Raw genomic sequence first — 12,564 nt, 5'->3', positions numbered from 1 at the left:
CCAATCAACAAGGTTGAGAAGCACTATTCCTTCTTATCCCTGTCAATCTTTCTGGCCACAGCACTGTCTTCCTAAAAATGCCCCTCACAGCAAGTACTGAGGACTGTTTCCTTCAACATCTGGTCTAGCTCCCTTCTAGGATAGAAACTCTGGAAAGCTAGAAACTACACTGCCCAGAAGCCCCTCTTATAAGAGATTGCAAGTAATCCCAAATCCTAACCACTTTTATGAGATTAATCACTTCATGAAAATAAAAACTTCAAAACAGAAGATACCATAAAAAAAAAGAAAAAATACTTGCAAATTATATAGACAAAAACTTAATACGTACAAAAATACAAAAACAATAATGTAAATAACTCTTAAAACTAAAAAAAAAACCCACCAGTAGAAAAAAAAAATCAGTAGAAGGACATGGAGAGAACTGCCAACTACTACACTGATCCCATTTCTAACATCAGACTGGCAAAACTCCAAAAGCTGAAAACACATTTTGCTGGCAAGACTATGGGGAAACCATTGCCTCACACACTTCTGGTAGGAATACAAACAGTAAAAATCCTATGGAGGGGAAATCAGAAGCACCTTAAAAATAACGTATGCATTTACACTCTCACCCAGCAATCCCATCTCAAAGAACCCATTCTGAAGATAATTTCCACAATCAACATAAGCTGCAGTATTACTGGAATACTGAAATATTTCAAACAACACATCTATCCAAAAATTGGTTGAATAAACTATGGAAACCCCACAAGATGCAGGTTACACAGCAGTACTGTGCAAAACGTAAAAAAGAACAAGGCAAACCTTTGTAAACTGACATGGAATGATTTCTAGAATATACTGAGTTGACAAAGCAAAGCGAACATCACCACCTGAATCTCTATTCCAGGGAAGAAGCCCCTGTTCAGCCACGAATAGTATGTGGGCTGATAGCCTCTGGCAGCAGCACCTCCAAAGGCCACTTCTGCCTAATGAGGGCCTCCTCTAACCTCCAATCCTTCCCTCACAGCTCCCCCATGAGCTGGTTAAGAATTCAGCAAAGTGTAGCACAGTCCTGAGGCTCCCCCTACCTGATTCTGCATCCTCTTCGTTAGATCTTTCACAAATGTTCCCCCAAAATGCCTACTTCCCTAATTTCATCTCAGTGTCCATTACCTTTTGTGTTAATGAAAGAGAAATTAGAATATATGGACAAATTGGAGTGTGGGCACGATATGAACTGAATATTTGTGTCTCCTCCAAAATTTATGTGTTGAAATTCTAATCCCCAAATGTGACAGCATTTGAAGATACTCAATTGTGGTAATCATTTCACAGTGTATACATATATTAAATCATTACATACACCTTTAAAAAAAAAAACTTGTACAACCTAAATACATATAATTTGTACTTGTCAATCATACTTCAATAAAGTTGTTTTAAAAAAAAGCTAATCAGGGGTGCCTGGGTGGCTCAGTTGTTATGCGTCTGTCTTCGGCTCAGGTCATGGTCCCAGGTCCTGGGATCGAGCCCCACACTGGGCTCCCTGCTGCACAGGAAGCCTGCTTCTCCCTTTCCCTCTCCCCCTGCTTGTGTTCCCTCTCTTGCTGTGTCTCTCTCTGTCAAATAAATAAAATCTTAAAAAAAATTTAAAAAAAGCCAATCAGCATGCTATCTGCCTCACAGGAAAACAGCAACTGGACCACCTACAATTTTTAATACACTGTGTATTACATTCAATGAAAAAACATTAGGCATGCCAAGAGACAAAACTGCATAGTTGAATAACAAAAAAAAGACAAACTGACAATAGAAACAAACCCACAGGTGACTCACAGACTGCAGTCAACCAACAAAGTCTTTAAAATAACTGTGAGTAGTATGTTGTTAGAAAAAAAAAGAAAATGAAGTACATGAAAAGATTCAATAAATGGGTTTTATAGTAAATTAGAGAAAAATTAGCAGGGTTAATGAAATGGAAGCAGATAGGTACAAAATATCCACATTAAAACTCACAGAAAACTGTAAAATATAAAAAAGGATGCAACAGATGTGAGACAGAATAAAATGGTCTAATATACTTGTAAATGGAGTCCCAAGAGAGGAGAAGGGAGCAGAAAAAAAGTATTTGAAAAGCCACTCCTACTGCGGGGGGGGGGGGGGGGGGGGGGGGAATCAACCTATTGAGTCTGTTTTCAGTGTTAGCTCTGGAAAGGCAGAGCTGAGGAGTTACAACAGAGACACTATGGCCCACAAAGCCTGAAATATGTACTATACCTGGACCTTTATATAAACTTTGTCAAACCCTGCTTTTGACCAACCAAAGAACTGGAACAAAATTTAGACACCTTGCATAGAACTGGAATATGACAGGCACTGTTTTACTAAAAAGTCTATCAGGTAAAACTAATGCCATCGGGTTTTGCCTATATCCCTTGCTCTAGACCCGCTCAGGATTCTCAGGAAGCTACTTGTCATTCTCTTTAAACTAGTCTTGATAATTTAAAGACAACAGGTTAATATTACTAAATTACCTTTTATCAATTCTGGAAAATTCTGTCACTCCTCGTCTTGTCTCTTTATTCAGTCCTTCTGGAGCTCTTAATTCTCCCCAAATCTCATTCTGACATCTCGATTTCTTAACTGGTCTCCTATTGCCCCCTTTCTTTATTCTGCATCCTGGTTCTCCCATTTAGCAGTGTTTTACCTGCAATTTAACCTGAATTTTGTTCAAATGCCATTGCTTTTTCATTTAAGTTCCAGTTGGTTCTCCCCCGCCCCCAGTATCTTGTTCCCCTCTTATATTCTGACTCTTTCTTTTAGATCTTCAATTATTCTAAACTTGTGTGATGCGGTATCTATTTGATGTTCTATTCATGCAATCTATCATGACTGGTAACTCTTACGTGATGAAGTCACATGTTTCGTAATAATTTTGCATTGTTAACAGGCAGAATTTTGTGGGAAACCCACACAACCTGGAATGAGGACATGTGCCTCCACAGCAGTTCTGCTTTTGCTGCTGTCAAGTGCTGGGGGTAATGCAGGCTGCAGACTACTTTTTATGTTAGTTTCTCAATTATGGACCCCCCTCCCCCCACAGTAAGCACAAGTAATACAAAGTAGAGCCTCCAACATTCCTGACTGGTTACAAAGTCTTAAGAAAGATTTCCCCCTCCTAGAGCCCAAGCAGAGACAAAATTCCCTTGTGGAACCAGTGAATGGATTTTTTTAGTCTACCTTTTCCCTGGGAGTATCACCCTCTGGAGGAACCAGATTGATGAGGGTTCCCACCTCCAAGCCCCAGACTCACAAGGGCTTAAGGCTTCACGTTCTTTCCCCATGTGGGTTATTAAAACCCACAAAAAGCAAATGCCCCTGGGACAGGCACATCATCATCAGCTCAATGGCCAAATGCACTGGTTTTTAGGTCACTTTCATATTTAGCAGATATTTTGCTTACTACCCTTCAAGTTCAGTTATACATTTTTCAAAATGTTTTGTTCAATTTTTAGAGACTTTTTTAGCAATAAGATTTTAAGATGATCCGTTCCACCTTATTATCAAAACCCACAATAAAATTGTAACATTACAAATAATTACTCCTTGTTGGATGTCACCAATTAGGATGTCCATCTGCTATTTTCAACCAACCAGCTATTCCCCCAAATTTTGCTTTACTGCCTCCCTCATAGCCCATGTTCCACTAGCCGACTCCAGTAAGGAGGGAAAGTGGCTCAGGCCTAAATTAGTAGAATTCCCTCCCTGGCCCTGGGATGGTAGCTGAGTGCAATCAGAACATACCCCAGGATTAGAGAACAAGAAGCCCCAGGGGGGTTTCCTGTAGAGCAGAGATAAAGAGGCTCCTAGTCAGGGTACTGCTTGGGGGGTGGGGGGCGCTGAACACCACAAAGAGATCACAACAGGGAGAAGTGCAACCTGTGACCGACACTGAGCCAATCCTGAGGAAGTGAAGCTGAGCCCAGGAGGTAGAAAATAGATCCTAGTCCAACTGTTGGAGCCACCAAATCAAGGTTTGACCAAAGCCAGTCCTAGCTCTTGATTTTTCAGTTCCACGCCCAAAACATTTTCTTTGTATAAATCACTTTGAGCTAGGTTTGTCAAGTGAAAGCGTTCTGAGCAAAAAAGAAATTTACCAAGTGTTCAAAGTTCAATAACGAAACAAAGTTTTACTTGCTTACCTGGATAACCAATTCCTTTGGCATTTGCATAGGGAACCCCAGAAGAACCAGGGCTATAAACAGGATTCATGATTTCAAGAACTAAAAAGGAAGAAAAAGTGGTTTAGCCAAGGACTTTTATTCTCCGTTTTTTTTCCAGTATCACTCGCAAAAGAACAGACAGCAAGAGTCCCTTCTCTAGTTTACTAAAAACAAGGCATTTCATGCTGCTGCCGGCCAACACAGAAAAGGAAGGCCAGAAGTCCTGATGAAAGCCCACCTAAACACTGTAATCTTTCCTTTACAACTTCTTCAGTCCATCAGAAGCTAAGGGAAAGTGTTCTCTACATTCCTGCTTAAAACAGTGAAAAAGTGTTCTTATAATCTAAACGTCCTTTTAACAAAAAATAGTTAAAGAAACCAGATCTATCCAGAATATGAAATATTATACAGCTACTTTTTGAAGTGTTTAAAAACATGACTGATATAAAGTTATGTGATGAAAGGAAAACAACACTGCATTGTGCAGTATGATCCCAAATCTGCACCTACATGTAGTACAGGCATGTGCACTTCCAGCACAAACAGAAATTTTGGTCTGGGAGAATATAAAAATATGAACAGAGATGATCTCTAGATGGAGTAGGTTTAGTGTTGTTTTTACACTTTTCTCTATTTCTTAAATAAATTTTGTTAAATATGTATATATTTTCTTCAAAAGACAAATCAGCTATAGCCCAGCAACCCTATTAACCAACCAATGTTTTTTCATAATCTTTTTTTTCCTGAAAAGTTCAAGAGCTTGCACAACCACAACCATGATTTTACCCCTTCCCCAACAGAAAAATATAATTCTCATCAGTATCTCCAGCAAGCTCCTCTGAATTCTATCACCCAATGTATTCTGAAAGTGTGAGTTTAATTAAGACTACTCTGTATTCCTCACCTAGTAAGTCACTCATTGATTTATGTGGTAGTAAGGATTAAGGGGATCTTAAATTTAAAAATAAAAATGGTACAGGGGAGGGGGATAGCAGGCAACAGGTAATATGGGAACTCTGTACCTTCTGCTCAATTTTGCTGTGAACCTAAAACTGCCCTAAAAAAGTCTACTTAAAAACAAAAATAAAGAGGGGTGCCTGGATGGCTCAGGTCTTGATCTCACAGTCATGAGTTCAAGCTCCATGTTGGGCTTCGTGCACAGTGTGGAACCTACTTAAAAATAAATAAAAATTAAAAATAAATAAAATGTACACATATATACTTAGTGTCTGCCTCCCCTACCACATCCCCAACTAGAAAGTAGCCTGGGGCAGACAAGGAACAGGGACTTGGTCCTATTTACTGCAGTATCTCCAGTGCCAGTAATAGTGTCTGGCACAAAACAGGTCCAAGTACCTACTTTCTTTCTTTCTTTTTTTTTAAAAAGATTTTATTTATTTATTCACGACAGACAGGCAGAAGGAGAAGCACGCTTGTGGCAGAGCAGGGAGCCCGAAGCAGGACTCGATCCCAGGACCCTGGGATCATGACCTGAGCCGAAGGCAGACGCCCAACTGACTGAGCCACCAGGCGCCTGACCTGCTGACTTTCTAAAAACACATGCACCTTCAAATACCCTAGATATCAAATTCCATTACAAAAACATATTGCAAAAATTAACCACTTCAAAGTCTCAGCTTACCTGACTCATTTAAAATATTCACAATCAAGCAGTTCAGTACACACAGAAAACATACCCGGTCACGTCCGTAGCCTTAGTAACAAGTTCTAGTCTAAATCAGGAATAAATTGGGAACGTCAGTGATTGGGACATCCCAATTGTGACTTTTTTTTAAAAACTTCTAAGCCAAACCTACTATGACATCCACAATTACAGCTAAGAGATTAGTCTAGATCAGTGCAGTACTCTCTGCAACAATGAAGATGCTCTCTATCTGTGCCTTCTAATATGGCACCCAGGCGCCTGGGTGGCTCAGTTGTTGAGCGTCTGCCTTCAGCTCAGGTCACGATACCAGGGTCCTGAGATCAAGCCCCACATTGGGCTCCTTGCTCCACAGGAAGCCTGCTTCTCCCTCTCCCACTCCCCCTGCTTGTGTTCCCTCTCTTGCTGTGTCTCTCCCTGTCAAATAAATAAATAAAATCTTAAAAAAAAAAAGTAGGGCGCCTGGGTGGCTCAGTTGGTTAAGCGATTGCCTTCGGCTCAGGTCATGATCCTGGAGTCCCTGGATCGAGTCCTCATCGGGCTCCCTGCTTGGCAGGGAGTCTGCTTCTCCCTCTGACCCTCCCCCCTCTCATGTGCTCTCGCTCTCTCTCTCACTCTGTCTCAAATAAATAAATAAAATTTTTAAAAAAAATACTGAGCACTCAAAACTGTGGTTAGTGCAAGATTTGATTTTTAACTTTTATCTGACCTCAACTTAAATTTTTTTCATTAATTTAAGTAATCTCTACACCCAACAAGGGGTTTGAACTCATGACCCTTAAATCGAGAGTCACGCTCCTCCAACTGAGCCTCAACTTAGATTTAAATAGTCCTATGTGTTTAGGAACTACCACATGGACAGCACAAGTCTATGAGACAGATGAGAGAAAACAAGGATAGGAAGGCACAGAAAGTAAGCAGGAGAACCGATTACGTATCTTACCACACAGTTTAAGAATAAACAAACTGGGGGGGGGCGCCTGGGTGGCTCAGTCCATTAAGCGTCTACCTTGGGCTCGGGTCATGATCCCAGTGGGGTCCTGGGATGGAGCGAGCAGGGAGCCCACTTCTCCCTCTCCTCCCTGCTCGTGATCTATCTCTCTCTCAAATAAATAAAATGTTAAAAAAAAAAAAAGTAAACTGGGGGCACCTGGGTGGCTCAGTTGATTAAGCGCCTCTTGATCTCAGGGTTGTGAGTTCAAGCGCTGCATTAGGCTCCACGCCCAGCATGGAGCCTACCTAAAAAAATAAAAACTGGCAATTGCCAACCCCTATTATCCTGCACTTTTAACCCATTCTTGGTGGATCCCCAACAGAAGAACTGTGGTAGCGCTCATAAATTCCATCTATCTCTGTGCTTTAATTATGATCTGTTGAGAAAGTATATAATTCCCAAAACTCTGTTTCTCTATTCTGTGCCAGAACCTAATTTTATTTTCTCAATTGAATTCAAGAAGCAAAACACTATGCAAAGGCCAAAGAGAAAACAAAAAGAACAAGTCACAAGCTTCTCAGTTTACAATTCTAGGAAAGTGCTGTCCAATAGAACCTTCTGTGAAGATGAAAATGTATGGTAACTGTCCATGTAAAGTAGCCACTAATGGCTGGCTAGTGAACACGTGAAGTGTGGCTAGCACAACTAAGGAACTGCATTTTAGTTTAACTTAAACAGTCACACGTAGGTGATGGCTATTGTATTGGAGAACTCAGGCCTATAAGACAAAGACATGACTAATGGTGATACAGAGCAAAGAGTATTAATAGACACATTAAGTACCATTAAGGAATGAAGTGTTCTGAGGGTTGAGTGGAGAGAGCAAAAATTCAACAGGTGAGGGGAGGAATGGTCAGGAAAAACTTGATTACAGAGGTAGTATTTCCAATTAAGCTCTGAACAAGTAAAAAGCCACTGAAGTGAGAAAATGTAAAATGCACTTTAGGAATATTGGGCAATTGGGCTTGTAGGGAAACAACAAAGATAATTATGGAAACACAGGTTAGTTTCTTAGAACCATCATGTGGAGACCCTTAAATGTAGGGCTGAGCAGATGTCATCTGGTAGGCAATGAAGCTCATGAACAGCATAGCAGATTAACACAAGAGTTACCAGATAACCTGGTAATTCTACTCCTTGGTAAATACCTAAGAGAAATGAAAACATACATCCACACAAAAATCTGTACACTAATGTTTATTATTCGTAACAGCCAAAAACTGTAAACAACTCAAATGAAGCACTGAACACAAGGCTCTCCTGACACAAGGATCTCAGTGTAAACGATTAATAATACAATGCTTGTCACTAAAAAGTGTATAGAATCGTATTTGAATTCTCAATACCGTAAGTTCCAAACTACCCAGAAGTTATATTTCCTAAAAGCATTTTTACCTCCCCAGAGGATAATGTTTCCTAAAGAGACTGAAAAATCTTAATGAATTTAAAAAATATTAGGAAGAAAATATAACAAGACTGATGAAAGAAAATGTTGCGGTTCCCTCTCCTATCCAATAAAGAGGTCTGACTGAGTAATATAAAGGCAAAGTCTGTGAACTAATGTCAAAAAAAAAAAAAAAGCTTCTTTGGTTACTTGTTCAAATAATGAGATTCCCCCCAAGATTCTGAGCCTCAAGGACAGGGAAAATACTTTGTTCAGCTCTGTCTTCCTGTATCTCACCAGTGCTAGGCACACAGGTAGCTAATATATATCTTCTGAATGTTTTTGAAGAACTATGTGATAGGAAATATAACTTTTCACAGCAATAAATATGAAGTTGAGGGGCGCCTGACTGGTTCAGTCAGAGCATATAACTCTTTATCTCACGGTAGTTGAGTTCAAGCCCCATACTGGGTGTAGAGCTTCCTTAAAAAAAAAAAAAATGAAGTTGAGATATTTATTTAAAATATAACTCAGAACAGTTGAAACGTATCTGTTTATTGATTAGTGACTATGAAAGCTGAACCCACTGGCCAATCTTAATTAACACTACCAGAAATCAAACTAACATTATGTGCATGCTCATATGATAGAATTCCTCTGCATCACCTAAGGTGTACTACTACAAAAACATTACAATCTCAATCTAATGAATCCTATACATCCAACTTCTAGTTTACAGAAAAAGAAGTTGGAGGAATAGAATGAACAACACCATGAAGCAACGAGACAAACCCAAAAGATGGGGCATCTTAGAGAACAAATAACCCAGTTTCTTTAGTAAGTCAATGGTGTGAAAACTGGTGGGGATAGGGGGGGTGGGGAGGTGGGGAGGGCAGTTCTACATTAAAATAGATTTAGACATAAAAACCATTAGGTAGTTTTGTCTGGATTTCGGTTTAGATTGAAAAAACTGTAGAAAGATATTTTAAGGGGGGACACAAGTGAATATGGGCTAGGTATCAAATGGCATTAATTTTGCTAGGTGTGGTGATAGCATTTTGGTTATGTAAAGACACCATTTTTCATGCTAAAGTATACAAGATTAAAAAAATGACATGATGTCTCTGAGTATTCTTACAAAAAAAGAAAATTACAGTAAAATAGTAATAATTGTTATGCTGAGATATTGAGTTATGGCTGTATACTGTATTTTCATACTTTTTAAGTTTGCATAACAAAAAAATAAGGAAAAAACAAATCATCATTCTGCCTCAGATCCTAGTGCCACTGGCCACCCAGAAACCACCAATTTCCCAGTCTGATTTACTGTGGACCAAGGACCCCAATTCCAACACTGGATCCAGAGGGTATCACTTTTCTCCCCCCAATTTGGAATGACTCAACTGTCAGAATACCTATGGGTGGTTTGACACCTGCACCAGAAAAGACAAATCTCAGATTTACCTTTAAAAAAGATGACAGCAAAAATTTCTGAATTTGAAAATCCAGTAATAATCAGAGATAAAATACATTTAAGACCCAACACTATTATTTTCTCTAGTTTCAAAAGATACGATCTAAAGAAAGCTCCCACATACAACGGTAATTATAAAACTCTGAAGGCCTTTTATATGAGTATTTCATATCAAAACTAATTTCAAGAAGCTTAAATTTTATTTCTCTCAGAGACATCAATATACAAGATATATCTTTTAGCACAACCAACGATGGAAATTCTTAGCAACGTCTGATATTATCAAGAAGAGCATATAAGAGGACAAAGTTCTTCTCAACTCCTTCAAACTCTACCTTCACTACTGAGGTCTGCAATCTATTGGGAGAAATTCATGTATCTCTCACAGGACTGGAGAGACTTCAAACACAAAAATATAGAGTGGAACACAGACATGAGAAAAGTAACTATTACTCTACTACACTGGTGTACCACTGTTTTAAAAAGTGTTTCAATTATCTTGGAAAAGAAGCTGTTTAAGTGAGAAGTTTGGTAGACAAAAATTTCCCTTTAAACTACAGAACCTGTACCTATAGAGGTGCCTGGGTGGCTCAGTCTGGTAAGCCTCAATTCTTGATTTCAGCTCAGGTCTTGATCTCAGGGTCGTGGGTTCAAGCCCCGTGTTGGGCTCCAGACTGGCCGTGGAGCCTACTTCAAAAAAAAATTTTTTAAACTACAGAACCTATAAGTTAAAATATTTTAAAATGCACTTTTTTTTCCAATTCTAATCCTCTACCTCTGTGGCATTATACTAATTTTCCTGATGTTCAAAAATTCAAATAATTTTGGCATTACAATTCTAATCTTAAAATGAAAATGAGTCGAAAGGCAGGAGTAGAGCAGAATAATTAAATATCCTGACAAATATATCAGGGCCTGATAAAAGGGCAGGGGGCAGTAACAGCAACAGCAGCAGATGGTGCTTCCTACTGAGATGCAGGCACTTGCCTCACACACACAACCCAATCTTTCCACTATTTCCAAGGGCAGGAACCAGGAAGAGGGGATGCTGCTACCTGCTCAGCATTTCTAGAGACTGCCGCACAAGAACACCCAGCAGAACGCACAGAAAACCAGCTGCTGTCTCCAACTCAAGGCCTTCGGAGACCTCTACCAAGCCTCAGGTTCCATCTAGTCACAAACACAACTAAACATAACATGCAAACACCCCGACCAAAGCAAGCCAAGCTTTATAAAGCTGAAGAAAAACAAAAAAATCTTCACAACGTGCACACACTAGCTTCGGCATTAGGAAAAAGAGCCTTAAGTTATCCAATTGGCTGTGAAAGCAAAAATAGTCCACTACTTTACTTACCAAAGTTGCAAAATGTGTCCCTATTATTGTCCACAGCAAAAACTTTTAATCTAAACTTTTTCATGTAGTATTTGAGAAAATCTCAAACTACACAAAGATGACTTGAGAATTTAAGGTGTGGGAACAAGACAACATTTTTCATTTAAAAATTTTTCCTGCATGCCAAAAACACTCCAAAATATTTTTATGTATGACTTGAATGAAACATTAACTCATACAATCCATTAGACGCACACTTACATATATTATAAAAGAAAAATACCCTGTTTGTGGACAGGTTGCAAAGGTACACCTCTTTTTCAAAGTTAACACAGACTGGGCCACGAAACGTCCCTTCTGAAGAAATCATTAAAAGCCTAAAAGCTGGAGGGCGAACACTAAGCTTCTGCCAGGCAAATGGATTAATTTTCACTTTGTGGGTAGACAAAGTGAATAGTTTACACATTCGAAATGATTACAACCACAAGAATTCTAAATCTAAGTTACAGAAAACAACACCCTGCCGCTTCCCCATTTTTTCATACGTTTTCCTGACCTGATCTAAGTCGGACCTTAGTAAGGCCCAGAGAACATTCTTGTGCACTGACTCCACCTCTCACCGGCCACCTGGGCAGCAGCACCCCCCCTCCCCGGCCGCCCACACCGCACCTGCCCAAGCGCGAGTCCGCGCCCAGCTCCGCCTCCCTCGGGCCCCCAGCTGCCCGGTCGGCCCCACCGGACAAAGCACAGCCGGGTTCGGCCCGCGGGGACCGACAGGCCGCCCCCCCCCCACCCCGGCGCCAAGCGACCCCGAGCCGCGGGCCCGACCTTGGCGCCGCCCCAGGCCGGCCGCACAAAGCGCCGCACTTCCGGCTGGGCAGCGCCGCCGCCCGAGCCCGCCGCCCCGGCCTGCGGGCAGCCCGGGGCCAGAGAGGGCGCCGCGTTCCCCCCATCCGCCCCCGCCCGGGGGCGCCCGCCCGCACTCACCGCGCCGCGGCGGCGGCGGGCTGGGCCTCGGTGACCAGCGCACGCCGGCCCGGGGCGGGCTCGGCGGTGGGGCTCGGCGAGGGGCGAGCGCCGCGGAGGGCTGCTCCGATGCGGGGGCTGAGCCTCGAGGTCCCCCGTCGCAGCCGCCGCCGCCTCCCCGGCCCGCGCTTCCAGTCGCTCCGCTCCGCCCGGCCCGCCTCTCCGCAGCCCGCGCTACCCACGGACGCTGCGCAGCCACCGAGCAGCCGACCTCACTTCCGCCTGGAGCGCGCCGCAGCGAGGGCGCGCTAGGCACGTGACTGGAGGACTCCGTCCAGACTAGGGTGGTGGCGTGCGCGCTCCCGCCGGCGTCTGAGAGACGCCCGGATGGAGAGTCCGCCGGGGGTCGCGCGGCGTGCGGCCAGGGCTGGGTCTGTGTACGCTAGAGCCCCCCGTGCGAGGCTTGGAAAGCGAATAACCCGAGTGGCCAACGACGCCCACACGGACGTCTGTGTCCATCTTTCGGAACAGGCATTCAT

General features: G+C 42.1%; 1 protein-coding gene across 2 annotated transcripts in view; it reads right to left on the bottom strand.

Annotated features, from left to right (window-relative positions):
- The window catches only part of FAM168B (family with sequence similarity 168 member B), a 44,020-nt gene extending 32,276 nt beyond the window's left edge, over positions 1-11,744 (bottom strand). The window contains exons 1-2 of one of the 2 annotated variants that reach the window (XM_073889679.1): positions 11,729-11,744; positions 4,191-4,271 (exon numbers count right to left, since the gene is read on the bottom strand). In XM_073889679.1, the coding sequence (XP_073745780.1) occupies positions 4,191-4,260 (70 nt within the window). In that variant the 5' untranslated portion in view covers positions 4,261-4,271; positions 11,729-11,744. Of the gene's footprint in view, positions 1-4,190; positions 4,272-11,728 lie in introns of those variants that run through there. The other variant, XM_025858022.2, reaches the window with a different exon arrangement.
- Positions 11,745-12,564: the final 820 nt, after the last annotated feature.

This window comes from Callorhinus ursinus, unplaced genomic scaffold, assembly GCF_003265705.2.
Source record: "Callorhinus ursinus isolate GAN/ISIS: 27379988/994484 unplaced genomic scaffold, GSC_fseal_2.0 scaffold114, whole genome shotgun sequence".
In the NCBI taxonomy this organism is placed as follows: domain Eukaryota; kingdom Metazoa; phylum Chordata; class Mammalia; order Carnivora; family Otariidae; genus Callorhinus; species Callorhinus ursinus.
The sequence above is the reverse complement of the archived record's forward strand: the minus strand, read 5'-3'. Positions and strand labels throughout refer to the sequence as shown.